This window comes from Paramormyrops kingsleyae, chromosome 7, assembly GCF_048594095.1.
Source record: "Paramormyrops kingsleyae isolate MSU_618 chromosome 7, PKINGS_0.4, whole genome shotgun sequence".
Taxonomy (NCBI): domain Eukaryota; kingdom Metazoa; phylum Chordata; class Actinopteri; order Osteoglossiformes; family Mormyridae; genus Paramormyrops; species Paramormyrops kingsleyae.
This window is the reverse complement of record NC_132803.1, coordinates 27439774-27456627: the sequence shown is the minus strand read 5'-3', so window position 1 is coordinate 27456627 and position 16854 is coordinate 27439774. Positions and strand designations below refer to the sequence as shown.

Below are 16854 nucleotides of genomic sequence, written 5' to 3'. Positions count from 1 at the left end.
TGGCTGTCAAAAGCTGTCAGCGGTTTACTAATCAATCATCACACGTTTTGATTTTTGGGGGAGAAGTAAAGAAAAGGAAAACGGATGGAAAAAGAGGAAAAGGCCAAGTATTAGGTGAAACCGAAATGAATAGAAGCGAACGCAAGTGTATCCATGGTAACAGCTATATACCCAATGACTCATCAGCCCAACACCAACCTGTCAGAAAAAGACCTGCGACAAAGCTATAGAGCATATATTTCAGAGTCAGTTCCTAGCTGGATCATCTGTTCCTTAAATAAATTAAATTGCATTTAAATTAATGTTTGTTTTTTGACATACAAAAACAAGGCTGCAGAGTCTGGGACATAAGTGGACAGGTTCCAGCAGGCCCTGAGTGGCCAATCAGGAGACTTCCCGGTGGGCCGCGTAGCTATTGTGGTGGTCAGAAACAAAATAATTTGACATGCTTAAAATTGAGCTGGTTGGAAACAAAATTATTTGATACGTTTAAAATTGAGCCTGTTGAAAACAAAATAATTTGATAAGGTTAAAATTGAGCCTGTCAGAAAAACAAAATAATTTTACAACTTTAAAATTCTACAACAGTGCTTCAGATTGATAACCAGTGAGTTTAAGGCCACGACTGCTCTGCATAAACGCGCAAATACGAGGCACACGCACGCGTGTCAGTGTGATCGCTTGTCATTTAGAACCGCAGTGTGCAGTTGCGAAGGTGTCACAGCTAAGCACTCGCTATTGTTAATCACTGGAAGTTTCTCAAAAGGTGGGTGGTAGAAAGAGACTGGGCAGTTCAGTATGTTATTTTCTTCTTGAAAATAAGCAATTAAATAAATGTATCTGGATAATAAGACTTGAACTGTGGCACCATTTATCAAAATTCCCCCAGAACGAAGATAAAACGGGCTGGAATTGGACATAAAACTCCGCGGCTAATTAATCCCACTCCATGCCTGGGGTCCACCATCGTAAACATCACTACTGTGGAGTAAATCGAACAACTGAGCATCTCCTTCTATACTTTCCCCAGATCCTGAAGAGATCCTGTATTGAGATTTTGTCAGCGGAACCTTCTAGTATTTGTGCAGGAGGTATGTTTGACTTTTCAATTACAGCCAATTCGGTTCGGACTTCAAAACGTCACAATGAAAAAAAGAGAATAAATACTGAGAGAATCACTGTCCTGGCCTTAATTTGGTGTAATGGATATAGTCATTTGCATAAGAATGTTTTGACATTTCCATCAGACTGTTTTCTTGCTGAGATTCTGACTCAAACTTTATCAAACATTATCAGACATAATGATCATCCTTGAGGATACTTGCGCTACTTTAATGGGAAGTGGCACAATCTGTCTGAAGGGTCACAGATCATTACCGTGACTCGTTTTTGCTCTGGCTCCTCCTTGGTCCCCCGACCTGCATCTTGATACTTCAATGGTCCCCGCTAAACCAGAAACACAAAAGAACTTCAGTTTGCATCTGTGTATAAATCCTTATTTTGGATTCCTTTAGAAGATCTTATGTAGCATTATATGAAATCAGCCCTGTATTACAGCAGTATCTTTTGTCATTGCTTGTTACAAAAAGGTAATTTGGATAAAAATGATTGCAATATAGCTAAATGTTAACGTATTTCTGGATTGCTACCTTAAGAAGATGTATTATAATTTCAATGCCTGTCCTGTGGAAATGATCATTTTTATTTCTGGCCCACGCTGTTGCCAGGAATCACAGAAAGGCTCTTGAACCTGAACAATATTATACATTATGTAAAAATCTGCCCTCTGATCATATCATATACCTGTTCCCATGTGAGTGTCTGTTTCCGGTTCTCCTCAGAGCCCTTCCAGGTGGTGGTCAAAGGGAATGGATTCCTGTATGCCCACGATGTGGACAGCGTGCTGTGCAGTTTCCGCATCAACGATACCTACACCGTCAGTAAGTGCCCAACCTGCGTCTTCGCCCTAAGTGGCATACTTAGAACCCACACTGCACCCTCAGTATTTGGTAGCTTACTGATGGTCTGCGCCATCGTCCTGAGTTCCTTGTGGTTATCTGCAAATTCACTTTGAGCACATGGGTAGCCTAGAATATCACACAAAGAACAAGGACAACCAATTCCATTCAATTTATTTTGAATTGGCGCTTTACATGGATGTGTTGTGGTACATTACAACATCAACAGAGAGAGCAATACAGAATGGAAAAAAGAAGGAAAGAAATTAAATAAAGAAAGCCAGAAGACAATGGAAGAGACGAACCAAAAACTCCAAGTAAGTAGAGAAAAAACCTCTGGGGGCCCAAGGTCAGCGGCTGCCCAACCCCCCTGGTCATACTAACATTACTGAAAACAGAAACAAATGGACTTGCTTGCTAAAAGCTAGGTGTAAGCTGTGATGAAGGATCAAGACAAAGTCCAGCAATGAGTCCGTTATCCATGTTGGCCTGTGTAGGGTGGCAGACTGAAGGTTACATCCACGATGATACAGTTCGTAGGTCCTATTCGCAATGTCACCCCTCCATGGGACTGAACCAGGACTCCAGCTCAGATGGTGCCCACCCCGAGCACCACCTGGACATGTGGGAAAGCAGAGAGCATGGATGGTCAGAACATGTGTTGACACATAAATGGACAAGCATAGTACCCATTAACTTAGAATTAATTACCTTTCAAGTAGTATTTAATCAGTACATCGAAATCCTGACCTTCTGTAGATAAAATTCCTACTTAATCATGAGTAACTGGGAGCAAGGTCCCTGGATGGGCATGGATACCCGGGCAGATTCATGAACCAGGCACTCAAAGGGCCCTAAAATCCACCGAGAGGGACCCCGGCTCCTCAGCTACCTCCCTGAGCTCTGACCTTCAGTATGTATGTATGTCTACAACTTATTTGCAACTGAGCAAAGACTGAACAACACAATTTCCTACACTTTCTCAAATAAAATCTGCACCGCATACTTGAATTCTCACATCTGCCAGAACTTTTTATAATTATAAAATGTAATTTAAATCTATTTATGAGTAAGATGGCCAGTCAATATGTGCAATCTCATGTTTAAACTGCAGGCCAGGGTGCGTGAGGGTTTGAACGTGTCCTCTGAGGCTGCATTTGATACTGTGTGAGGGGCCTCCCCCCCCCCCCCCAAAAGCTGAACCTCCCGCTTTTCAAAGAACCGCGGTGCCACCCTGAAGATCAGCCAGGCTGTGCGTGTCGCCACTGTTGTTTGCCAAATGTCTGCTAAAAAAAGGGATTGTAGCCGCTTCTAATGAGCTCCAGGGCACTACGATAATAAAAAAGAAAACAATAAAAAACTAACAATACGCTTCACTATTCAACCAGTAAAATTCCTGACCCTCCCCACAAGGCCCCTGCGCTTGGCTTTCTGGTGCACAGCTCCCTGCGATCACCAAAAGCACTAATTAGGAGCAAAAAAAAACAGTGTAAAGGCATATCTGGGGATTTGACACCAGAGAGGAGAAATTTGACTGATAGGTCCCTGGTCTACTAACCCTTTTCAGCGGTACAGCCCCCACAGGGAAACTTTGTCGATAGAAGTTTTTTTTTTTTTAGGACTCAGTGCCTAATTTTTCTCTAATTCTCATGACGGCAGGAGTTACCTGAATAATGAAAGGTGCCACAGGGAGTTTATTGATAGAAGTGTGGTGCTGCGGTGGCAAAAAAGAGATCCAGCTGTAGCAAATAGCATAAAACCATTTGCCATACACAGTTTTAGATAAAAAAAAAAATCTTTTAATCGACTTTATGACAAAATTAATAATGGGAGAAAAATATATGGCGAAAGTTACCAGTGACATCGGATATCTGTGACTATCGGAAAAATACATTATGCTGGTTCTGAAATGTTGCCATTTTTTGACATCTGAATTCTCCTTTAGGTCGGGGGCAGACAGACACACACACTGCCTGTCTCTCCCTCTCATGCTCTGGCACCACACTGGCACAGCTTCTGTTTGGAAAGTGACTTGTTTGCCTTGGCTGCGGACTAAGGGCACTTGGCAAGGGGCTCCTATCACATTTCCCTGTTCTACCCCTTGAAAGCATTAGTCTTTCCTCCCCCATTTTTTTGCCCAAGATGTTGGGGTGGAACCGTGTTGACAGCGAAAAGGTTCTCGTTTTGCCAGGCCTGCTGGAAATTTACTGCAGACTTTAGTTCTTCTCGTATTGTCTTCAGAGGGACAAAGAGCGATTGAATTGCTCTTCATCCCTGTGCTCTTTTCAGGTTAGAGGAGAAGCGGGGCTTATCGTGTGAGCTGGGGCGATTCTAGAATTCTCTTAAGTGTGTGGGGGGTGGGCATAAGAGGGGCCATAATTCATATAGAAGGCCCAATCTTATCATTAGCTAATGATATGTTTTGAACCGGTGAGTGACAGGGGAGGGGATACTCCGGGGGCCAATCAGCTTTTAGCTGGGACCAGTGCCCCAGTGGTCCCAGCCCTGTATAGGCCACTGTGTGTGAAGGTTTGATCAGAGAGTATCATCGTGACGAGTTCATAACCACGAAGGTCGTCTCTCCTCTGTCCCATCAGTGAAGAGACCTATGGTGGTGAGGGACACCTACCTCCTATGTCCCACTCCAGTGCTGCAGGAGGTCGGATCGTAAGTGACATCGTTATTTTTAAACCCCCCCCCCCCCCATTTCATCCTACAGTCACCTTCATTCTCATTTAAAACTGCTTGGTCACAGTCCTTGTCGTTGACAAACAGAAATTTTTACCGTGTGTCTGTGAGTCCAAAGTGCCCCCCCCCCCCCTCCTTCTCTCCCCCCTCCTTTATCTGCCCATTTTCTTCCAATCCCTCCCCAGGGCAGCCTCACTCTACGTCAGCATGAATAATGGTTTGAGCTTCATCTCAAGCTCCGTCACCATCACCACCGTCGGCTGTGTGAGTACAGGCCCCGCCCACTGAGTCATGCATTTCCTCTTTCTGTTGCCTCAAAGCATTTAAGCTAAACGCATTAATGCTAAAACAAATTAATGTGAGGCACTGCAGTACCGACAGGTTTTAATTAAGTTAGAATGCAATTAGACAGAAGTGTGAGGCAAACAGAAAGAAAAAGAGGAGAGAAAACAATCAATTCCAGGAGCCCTGTAGAATTCCTCTGCTAGCCACATAGAGTTCATCTGAGTGCAGTTGCTGTGACCCAGATTTCTGTCATGCCTACATTCCTGAACCCCAACAGTCAGATGGGACGATCCTGGCCATCGCCCTGCTTATCCTGATGCTCCTGCTTATCATGGCCCTACTCTGGTGGTTCTGGCCCCTGTGCTGCACCGTGGTGAGTTGGCCATCAAGGGTCACACTAAGTGGTTGGCAGTGTTAGCTTATGGTATCTGTGGTAGTGGTTGGGCGGAGGGTGGGTGTTTGGGTCAATGTAGGAGAAGACTATGATTCTGGACCTAGAGGAAGCATTTGCTGCTATGAATCTGAGGCCTTCGGGAGAATCAATCTAAAGTGGTAGAACCATAAAATGTTCATTTATTGACTTGGATAATAATCTGGTAGGGAAATGTTTGGTCATTGGAAAACAGAGCTATAACCATCATATTCCTCAGCTGAGGAGCACTTTGGGGTTGACACCTTTGCCCAGAACAGTTCTGGAAAACAGACTTGTGTTTCTATGAGACACAGACTTGGATTTTTATATTTGAGGAGCTTTTTCAGGACTTAATGGAGGGAGGGTTAGATTGGCAGCCACGTTATCGTTGTGTATATCGCCCCCCCCCCCCCCCCCCCCCCGCCCCAGTGAGCCTCCTCCTTCATGCTGCTTTTCAGGATGAAGCTTGGTTCATGCTAGAACCCGGAAGATGGAGAGCTGAGTGCTTTGGTCACATTTTGAAATGCTGACATATCGAAATTAAAACAACCTCTCTTCTTCCCCATGGCATTTTATTACTCCAGAACAGCTGCGTGTAATTTTCCAGAGCGCTATTCTATTCCAGATAGAAATTAAAAATGGAAAGCAGAAGTAACAAAGAAAACACATGAGTCGATTTATGTAACATCATGCCTGGAAGAAAAATTAGTATCTTCTAAATAAATGGCAGAAAAAACAATACATGGGTATTTAAAAATCAGTCGTCTGGAAGCCAGTCATCTAGAATCAGTGGTCAGATTCCTATTTCTGTTTTGAAGGTACCTGGGGTTAAGATTCAAAGTGTTTATTGTCATATGTACAATACAAATACACGAAATGCCAAGGTACTATATAATAGGAAAAATAGAAAATAAATACTTTAAAGTGTAATGTGCAAAAATTACAGTATGAGGTAGGTGATGATGTCCATTAATCATACTCCTGTCGGCTGTTAAGGAGTCTGATGGCAGTGGGGAAGTAGGAGTTGTTAAGTCGGAAGGTTCTAGATTAGGTATAGTAATGGACAGAATTTATATTCCTCTCTTTCTATCTCTCATTCCCTCCTGCAGATCATACATGAGCCCCCATCCCATGTTGAGGAAGACAGTTCGGTGAGGAATGCTTAATTATTTTATTTTGCCTTTTTCTACCTGGCTTCAAATCAGTTTTTTTCCCCCCCAGCACAATTCCACTCTCCGACACTAGGTGTTACTTGACATAGACGCCCGAGTGATGTCACTGCTAAATTGTTGTGTTGTCTGTCCCACACAGGCAATGTAATGAAATAGCATCCCGTGAAGGATGTTCTCTGCTTTGTACCCTTTAGGGAAGCATTTCCCTTTGCAAGTATAATTACCAAAGTTCATGTCTCTAGACAAAAAAACATTTTATTAAGGACTAAATTCAAATTCAAATAAATTTGAATCCCAGATCAAAAAAGTACTGGGAGCATAAACTCAAATGGCATCAGGTATTATCTAAGGGCGCTTTTCCACCGCACAAAGTACGGTACTTTCGGTACTTTCGCTTTTCCATTGACTTCCGGTCGAGTACCAGTACCGAAAGTACCAAACCAGCTGGGGTACTTCTTTGGTACTTCGGTACTTTGGGGTGGGACTTGCAAAAGTATTTGCTGCCGATTGGTTATGCAAATAGCCTGCCGCTGAAACACAAAATACAACCACCATCTTTTGAAACACACAGCAAACAGCGAGAAACAAAATAAAAAGCAGTAGAAACAAAAATATAAAAAAGTCAAATGGAAGGATGGACAGACGAGGAAACACATGCTTTAATCGCCATATGGTCGGATAAACAAATCCAGCGGGATTTGGATGGCACGACTCGAAATAAAAAAGTTTTAGCCGTTTCGGGTAATTTGGCGACGGCATCATTTTTTATGCCAGTGGAAAACCGACACGAAAGAAGTACTATACTTTCAGCACTTTATGGAAGTACCGAAAGTACGGTACCTGGTGCGGTGGAAAAACGCCCTAAGTCAGAGGTCCCCAGTCAGATTTCTCCTGGCAGTGAAATTCCATCATCAACACAAAGCCAACAAAAATGCCAAGGTGGAAGCGTGATCAGTCATATGGTCCTGATTCAATTGTAGTTCGGTCTGGATGCAGAATGGAGCCCATGAGTTTGTGAAATAAATTCTCCACTGAGTCAGTTAGATGTGGTACTAAGTCTCCAGTTATTTCAGGCCACTGTTAGTCAGTTAGAATTTGTAGGTTGGTTTAGTTGTAATAGTTTATTTTGGCTGTTAGCCCCACAATGGAACTTGGTTAAACTTAAAAAATTCCATTAGAAGGACGAACTGACTGGTCGATGCTGTCGCCACTGGGTCTGAGCCCAGATTCCATGAATAACAACGTTAACATGACCTAAATTGGACAGCTACAGTATCTGTGGAGATATATAGGCCTACAAGCTTTTCCTAATCCATCTGCTTGTAATTAATGAATTCATTTACTTGCATTCCTAATGACAGCAGATGGTATTAGGATACCATAAAGTACAGTAAAACGTCATCTAGAGACATCAGGAGTTTTAAGTCTGCTTTCAAAAATTTCTGTGTTTTTATGGAAAACACAACCAAGATAATGGAACTGTAGCAATAAAATGAACTGTACAATCTATTCTTTCAATGTCAAGTTGAAGGAAAGAGGAATAATTGCTTGTATAATTATTGAATAAGATGGTGAGTTCTTAGAAGAGCAACAATTTTCTGCTGTAAGTAGTGAGTTATTATTTGGTTGTGTCCTCATACAGAAGGTCCTGCTATTCAATGAGATGAGGATTGTCTCACAAAAAGGTGTGTGTGGTATTACACAATCCGAGGCTAAAGCGGCAATTTCTGCTGCATTAAGATGATAATGACTGAGGAGGGATGAGCAGTGTCACATAAATACCCCGATGACAATGGGCCGGACAGGAGCTGGCGTAGCGGTGAAGGACTTTGGACAAATAGGCTGTAATTTAAAAACCAAGCTGTCACCAAAAGGAACCAGTAATAATAATAATGCAATTTCTGAATGTTATTATGTGTACTCATCATGTCATTAAAAATAATAATACCCCAGACATGACGATGACAAACCTCTTCACATTCAAGTAGTACTCCTGCTGTGATGACATTTAAAATAACCTTACCAAATGTGATGGATTAATTCTAATCTTTGTTGATATTTAGCATACTGCTTAATATGATTAGTAAGAACAATTAATTTCTTACTGGGGAAAATTCAGCTGAATTGAAAATGTGCCTCTTTCCAAATTGCTTCCAAAATAGCAGCAAATTGCTGAACTCTTCGGAAATTAATTCTAAAAACAGGAAATGCCTGAGAATAGAGGCACGTCTTCCAAGACTAAGAAGCACTGAGGAATTCAGCCGTGGTGGAGACCTGGAGCTATTAAATGGATCCTTTTCTTAAAAAAAATAAACCATTCGCACGGATTGATTCTTGGAGGAACAGCTGTTTTGAAGCCATTTCATTCCAGCTACTCTCAGGAGCAGTCGGGTCACAAGACTCACGGCCAAACTGTTTCACTTCCACCTGCTCCTCTCATCCTCCAGCACTCCAGCAGGTTTAGTAACTGACACAATAAATATAATCGACTATTTGGCTTTTTACGAAACATAATGGGAGATGGGGGAGTTTATTCCTGTGTTTCTCTGGTAGATAACAACTGGGAAACCAATCTGTAAAACTCAGTCGGTAATAGATCACATTTTCAGCGTTTTGCACACAGCTGACGGACACGAAAAACATCAGCTCAAAGGAGATATGTGGCATATCACAGCGAAGGAAGGACAACAGAAACAGGGAGACAAGCATAAAAATGGGTTTGCAAACAGCCTCAGACTCCACACGCTGAAAGTCAGACAGACTGAATGTCAGATGCATTTAGCTTTGTCTGCAGCCCTTGGAATATAATCCCCACAGGACTCGCTGCCCTCATCTTTGACTCTCTTTTGTGCCATAGGATGAGGAGGATGAGAGAATGCCCAAGAAAAAATGGCCGATGGTAGACGCCTCCTACTACGGGGGGCGGGGAGTGGGCGGGATCAAGCGGATGGAGGTGAGGGGTGGAAGATGACGACCTGCAAGCGGGGTGGGGGTTTATGGCTTGGGGTTCGAGTCTGATGGCTGTGTTCCACATGCAGGTGCGCTGGGGAGACAAGGGGTCCACGGAGGAGGGAGCCAAACTGGAGAAAGCCAAGAACGCCCGTGTGACCATGCCAGAGTGGGAGCCGGAGGAATTCTCCCTGTGGATGCTCAACAACGGCACACGGAAGCCCCAGACCCCCCGCAAGTGGTACTCCCCTATCAAGGTGGGTGTGGCCATCTCTATGCCAGATCTTCAGTGAAAAACTAAAAACCTTTGCATGTTAGCAGGGTTAAATCATAGCATTTAGTAGATCTAACAGTAGACTTCCAACAAAATGGTGTGAGTTTGAACTTTTCTGAATTACTCCACAAATGGATGTACTGATCTGGTTTGGATGGAGTCTATAGACCAGTAATGCTGTCCAACAGCCCACTTGACAACAACTGAGAAAGTCCACTGGCTAAAATGTAAAAATACAAATAACAAATGACAAATAAATTACATCAAACCATCTATATGACAAGCATGAACGTTAGGGTGGTGTGAAAAAATCAAAATTTCCAATAGCAATTTCCAATAGTGTGGAAAAGTTGTCACTGGACCTCATTATTAAACGTGCAAAATATCTTTGAAATAGGTTCATATTTTCAGGTTCCGCAACGTGATCGAAGTTTTCACCTGTCACATCAATGGGCAATATACACTATCCATTATCTATACTCATCGGTGTTGTGTTTGTGAACTTTCACAACATGATAATCACATGATAATTTTTACTGGGTATCAGCCATACGCATACATTACATCGCTCTGCGGCTCTACGTGCATTACGATTAATCACCTGTCACATCAATGCTCAGATCCACGCTATGTATCATCCATATCATAATGCAATGTAAAATTGTTCCTCAGTGCCACCAAAATGATCTTGTTTTCTCTAATAACCAGGATAGGATTGGAAAATTAGAGGTTTTAGAACCTTTGGACAGTAGTGATCATAACATGGTTAAATTCGAGGTTAATTTTAGTGTCCGAAGAGCAACGTCAAAATTAAAAGTATACAATGTTAGGAAGGCTAACTTTAATGGTATGAGACTGAAACTAGAAACTGTAAACTGGATTTAAATAGCAAAACAGTTGAAGAGGCATGGGAATTTTTTAAAAGCACATTGTTGCAAGTGCAAGAGGACTTTATTCCTGTTTCCAGCAAAACTAAATCTAGGAAACGACAACCAAGGTGGTTTACTAAGGAAATTAAAAATAAAGTCAGGAGGAAAAGGGCTCTGTCCACAATTGGAAAATAACTAACGATTTCAAAATTAGGCAGGAGTATCTAAGTCTACATGTAGAGTTAAAAAATAACATTAGACTGTCCAAGAGGGATGTAGAAAGAAAAATTGCATTGGAGGCTAAGGATGACAATAAAAGTTTTTTTCCGATATTTTAACTCCAAAAGAGCTCTAAAAGCTGAAATCACTAATTTGCAGGATAGTAAGGGCCTTATAATTGAAAATGAAATTGATATAGTGAATGAGTTTAATGATTATTTTTCATGGGTGTTCACAGTAGAGAACACAAGTAACTTACCACCAGTTAGTACAAATTCAGCGTTGTCTATGACCAATATATGTATAACTGAGGCTGATGGTACTAAGCTTAGCTAAACTCAAAATAAATAAATTGCAGGGCCCTGATGGCATCTTACCTATAGTTTTAAAAGAGATGAGGGATATTATTAGCCAACCTTTAACTTTAATATTCCAGAAATCGTTATCTGCGGGTGTGGTACCATCAGATTGGAAGCATGCTAATATAACACCCATATTCAAAAAAGGGGATAGAAGTAATCCAGCAAACTATAGGCCAATCAGTTTAACTAGCATTACTGGAAAAATAATGGAAGCTATAATCCAAGTGAAAATGGTAGATTACCTGGTTGCAAATAACATTCTGAGGGATAGCCAACATGGATTTAAGAGAGGTAGATCCTGTTTAACGAATCTACTTGAGTTCTTTGAGGAAGCTACAAGTGAAATTGATCACAAAAAGGCCTACGATGTGATCTACTTAGATTTCCAGAAGGCCTTTGATGTTGTCCCACACAAACAGCTCTTGCTAAAGCTCAAAGCTGCAGGGATTTTAGGAACTGTGGCAGCTTGGATCGAAAACTGGTTAACTGACAGGAAGCAGCGAGTAGTTATTAGAGGCACAATGTCACAGTGGGCCTGCGTTCATAGTGGGGTACTGCAGGGTTCAATTTTAGGAGCACTATTGTTCCTAATTTACATTAATGATTTTGACACCAATACATACAGTAAACTGGTTAAATTTGCAGACGACACCAAGGTGGGTGGTGTAGCAGATACTGATCTAGCAGCAGAGAGGCTACAATGGGATCTGGATTTAATTAGCGACTGGGCTGATACTTGGCAGATGAAATTTAACACAGATAAATGTAAGGTAATCCATGCAGGGAGCAGAAATATAAAGTACAGATATTTTATGGGTTCCACTGAAATAAAGGTAGCTGATTACGAGAAATATCTCAGTGTGTATGTTGATGCTTCCATGTCCCAATCTCGCCAGTGTGGGGAAGCAATAAAAAAGGCCAATAGAATGTTGGGTTATATCTCTAGGTGTGTGGAGTTTAAGTCAAGGGAGGTGATGTTACATTTATATAATTCCTTGCTAAGACCCCACCTAGAATATTGTGTGCAGGTTTGGTCACCATACCTTAAGAAGGACTTTGCTGCCTTAGAAAAGGTGCAACGGAGGGCTACGAAAACGATTCCTGGTCTTAGAGGAATGTCTTATGAGGAGAGGTTAGCTGAGCTGAATCTGTTTAGCCTTGAGCAAAGGAGACTAAGGGGGGACATGATCCAGGTCTATAAGATTCTAACGGGTCTGGATGCTGTTCAGCCAAATGGCTATGTCAATAGTAATTTAAATACTAGAACTCGTGGCCATAAGTGGAAATTAGTGGAAGAACATTTTAAAACAAATTTGAGGAAGCACTTCTTTACGCAGCGTGTAGTTAGAGTATGGAATAGTCTACCTGCTAGTGTAGCGGAAGCTAAAACCCTGGGTTCCTTTAAGTCAGAGCTAGATAAGATTTTAACAACTCTGAGCTATTAGTTAAGTTCTCCCCAAACAAGCTTGATGGGCCGAATGGCCTCCTCTCGTTTGTAAATTTCTTATGTTCTTATGAAAAGTATTAAGCATGACAGTCAAAATGGTTAGATACACTATATTACCAAAAATATTGGGACACCTGAATACCAATATTTTTGGTAAGACCCAGATGGATAAAGCGGTATAGATAATGGATAGTGTATATTGCCAGTATGTCAGTGTAAGCATGCTCCTGTGGTATAGATAATGGATAGTGTATATTGTCAGTATGTCAGTGTAAGCATGCTCCGGTGGTATAGATAATGGATAGTGTATATTGCCAGTATGTCAGTGTAAGCATGCTCCTGCGGTATAGATAATGGATAGTGTATATTGCCAGTATGTCAGTGTAAGCATGCTCCTGTGGTATAGATAATGGATAGTGTATATTGCCAGTATGTCAGTGTAAGCATGCTCCTGTGGTATAGATAATGGATAGTGTATATTGTCAGTATGTCAGTGTAAGCATGCTCCTGTGGTATAGATAATGGATAGTGTATATTGCCAGTATGTCAGTGTAAGCATGCTCCGGTGGTATAGATAATGGATAGTGTATATTGCCAGTATGTCAGTGTAAGCATGCTCCGGTGGTATAGATAATGAATAGTGTATATTGCCAGTATGTCAGTGTAAGCATGCTCCGGTGGTATAGATAATGGATAGTGTATATTGCCAGTATGTCAGTGTAAGCATGCTCCGGTGGTATAGATAATGAATAGTGTATATTGCCAGTATGTCAGTGTAAGCATGCTCCGGTGGTATAGATAATGGATAGTGTATATTGCCAGTATGTCAGTGTAAGCATGCTCCGGTGGTATAGGTAATGGATAGTGTATATTGCCAGTATGTCAGTGTAAGCGTGCTCCTGTGGTATAGATAATGGATAGTGTATATTGCCAGTATGTCAGTGTAAGCATGCTCCTGTGGTATAGATAATGGATAGTGTATATTGCCAGTATGTCAGTGTATGCGTGCTCCTGTGGTATAGATAATGGATAGTGTATATTGCCAGTATGTCAGTGTAAACATGCTCCTGTTGTATAGATAATGGATAGTGTATATTGCCAGTATGTCAGTGTAAGCATGCTCCTGCGGTATAGATAATGGATAGTGTATATTGCCAGTATGTCAGTGTAAGCATGCTCCTGTGGTATAGATAATGGATAGTGTATATTGCCAGTATGTCAGTGTAAGCATGCTCCTGTGGTATAGATAATGGATAGTGTATATTGCCAGTATGTCAGTGTAAGCATGCTCCTGTGGTATAGATAATGGATAGTGTATATTGCCAGTATGTCAGTGTAAACGTGCTCCTGTTGTATAGATAATGGATAGTGTATATTGCCAGTATGTCAGTGTAAGCATGCTCCTGCGGTATAGATAATGGATAGTGTATATTGCCAGTATGTCAGTGTAAGCATGCTCCTGTGGTATAGATAATGGATAGTATATATTGCCAGTATGTCAGTGTAAGCATGCTCCTGTGGTATAGATAATGGATAGTGTATATTGTCAGTATGTCAGTGTAAGCATGCTCCGGTGGTATAGATAATGGATAGTGTATATTGCCAGTATGTCAGTGTAAGCATGCTCCTGTGGTATAGATAATGGATAGTGTATATTGCCAGTATGTCAGTGTAAGCATGCTCCTGTGGTATAGATAATGGATAGTGTATATTGCCAGTATGTCAGTGTAAGCATGCTCCTGTGGTATAGATAATGGATAGTGTATATTGTCAGTATGTCAGTGTAAGCATGCTCCTGTGGTATAGATAATGGATAGTGTATATTGCCAGTATGTCAGTGTAAGCATGCTCCTGTGGTATAGATAATGGATAGTGTATATTGCCAGTATGTCAGTGTAAGCATGCTCCTGTGGTATAGATAATGGATAGTGTATATTGCCAGTATGTCAGTGTAAGCATGCTCCTGTGGTATAGATAATGGATAGTGTATATTGCCAGTATGTCAGTGTAAGCGTGCTCCTGTGGTATAGATAATGGATAGTGTATATTGCCAGTATGTCAGTGTAAGCGTGCTCCTGTGGTATAGATAATGGATAGTGTATATTGCCAGTATGTCAGTGTAAGCATGCTCCTGTGGTATAGATAATGGATAGTGTATATTGCCAGTATGTCAGTGTAAGCGTGCTCCTGTGGTATAGATAATGGACAGTGTATATTGCCAGTATGTCAGTGTAAGCATGCTCCTGTGGTATAGATAATAGATAGTGTGTATTGCCAGTATGTCAGTGTAAGCATGCTCCTGTGGTATAGATAATGGATAGTGTATATTGCCAGTATGTCAGTGTAAGCATGCTCCTGTGGTATAGATAATGGATAGTGTATATTGCCAGTATGTCAGTGTAAGCGTGCTCCTGTGGTATAGATAATGGATAGTGTATATTGCCAGTATGTCAGTGTAAGCGTGCTCCTGTGGTATAGATAATGGATAGTGTATATTGCCAGTATGTCAGTGTAAGCGTGCTCCTGTGGTATAGATAATGGATAGTGTGTATTGCCAGTATGTCAGTGTAAACATGCTCCTGTGGTATAGATAATGGATAGTGTATATTGCCAGTATGTCAGTGTAAGCATGCTCCTGTGGTATAGATAATGGATAGTGTATATTGCCAGTATGTCAGTGTAAGCGTGCTCCTGTGGTATAGATAATGGACAGTGTATATTGCCAGTATGTCAGTGTAAACATGCTCCTGAGCGCCACATTTCTGAATGAGTCGATTCCCACTTATTCATTGTCACTGACCGATTGTTAGGTTCTTGTATTAAATTGGAACAATTTTACATTGTGTTATGATATGGATGATACGTAGCTTGGATCTGCGCATTGATGTGACAGGTGAAAACTTCGATCGCGTTGCGGAACCTGAAAATATGAACCTATTTCAAAGATATTTTGCACGTTTAATAACGAGGTCCAGTGACAACTTTTTCGCACTATTGGAAATTGCTATTGGAAATGTTTATTTTTTTCACCCCACCCTAATGAACGTACCCATGAATAAGGTATTACGAAAAGCTTCTCAGAAGCTTTCAAGCTGAACAAATTGGTTGAAATGGCACTGAACATAACAGACGTTGACAAATGCTAACACGTTTGTAAATGCTGCTGCACATACTGTCGATGCTTATTTAGCAGACACTTTTATCCAAAGCGACGTTCATTTTCTGAGAAAGTTGGGGGTTAAGGGCCTCGCTTGAGCCAGTGACCTTGTGGATACGAGCACAACCCGAGTCTGGATGCTGGATGAAGGTTGGAGCCCATGACAGTTGCATAGGGTAGAGATGATTTACGCAGACATGTGTCACGTGTCCCTCATTTTCCAATAATATTGCCTCACGGGGAGTGTGTGCTGTAAGTGGCCCTCATGTTGGACTTCTCGCACCGTACTGTGTTCAGGGGAAGCTGGACTCCCTGTGGACCCTCCTGAGGAGGTGCTATGAGTGCGTGTCCGTGATGAGGCCCCAGCCCGGAGACAAGGTGAGGCTACTGGCGTCAGCCAAGAGTACGGCGGCACAAACTCTTACTGTGACATGTCTGTCCAGCTTATCTGAAAACACAATCTGGCTTAACATTCACCCCATGCTATGATTCAGCTCACCTCCTCTACACTCTCTCCCTCTGTCCCTGCTCACACTAAATTTCATTTACTTTTAGATATTATGACATAATGGCTGTTACGTAAGTCAGCATGTGCAGTGTGGGGAGATCTCAGCAGCTCCTTCTGGTGTTTGACCACTCAGAATTCCATAATGGGTAATCGCTTGGTGTTACTTTTTTGATTAGCTTGCCTGATATTAGATTCTATTGTGTTTTTCATGTAGTTCTTGTTCTCACCACTATCTTGTTACTGGTCACTGTTCTTATACCTATTTGGTCCTTTGATGTATCTGCTTCTGATGTATCTGCCTCACTTGCATGTTGCCTCGCACAAAAGCATTTGCCTAATATATAAATGCAAACGTTATTATTATTGTGCAGCCTACCCGATAAAAATGCAATGTTTTTCTTCTTCACACTAAGCTATTAGTTGTATGTAGATACATTGTAACATGACATGAGTAACATAAGATAAAATGAGACCAGCAAATCTGAAATGTGTCTCAGAAATGTGGCGGGGGTACCAGTAGTTTATGAACTGCAGGTGGAGCTGTTTTGAGGTAA

At 41.6% G+C, this 16854-nt stretch overlaps 1 protein-coding gene across 2 annotated transcripts in view; it reads left to right on the top strand.

Annotated features, from left to right (window-relative positions):
- Nucleotides 1-16854, top strand: part of LOC111857302 (anthrax toxin receptor 1-like) — a 35144-nt gene that overhangs the window by 12766 nt on the left and 5524 nt on the right. For both annotated transcript variants that reach the window (XM_023837992.2, XM_023837993.2), the window contains exons 10-18: nucleotides 1031-1091; nucleotides 1842-1940; nucleotides 4556-4625; nucleotides 4832-4910; nucleotides 5209-5304; nucleotides 6453-6494; nucleotides 9373-9468; nucleotides 9554-9721; nucleotides 16090-16170. In XM_023837992.2, coding sequence (XP_023693760.1) covers nucleotides 1031-1091; nucleotides 1842-1940; nucleotides 4556-4625; nucleotides 4832-4910; nucleotides 5209-5304; nucleotides 6453-6494; nucleotides 9373-9468; nucleotides 9554-9721; nucleotides 16090-16170 — 792 coding nt within the window. The remainder of the gene's footprint in view (nucleotides 1-1030; nucleotides 1092-1841; nucleotides 1941-4555; nucleotides 4626-4831; nucleotides 4911-5208; nucleotides 5305-6452; nucleotides 6495-9372; nucleotides 9469-9553; nucleotides 9722-16089; nucleotides 16171-16854) is intronic.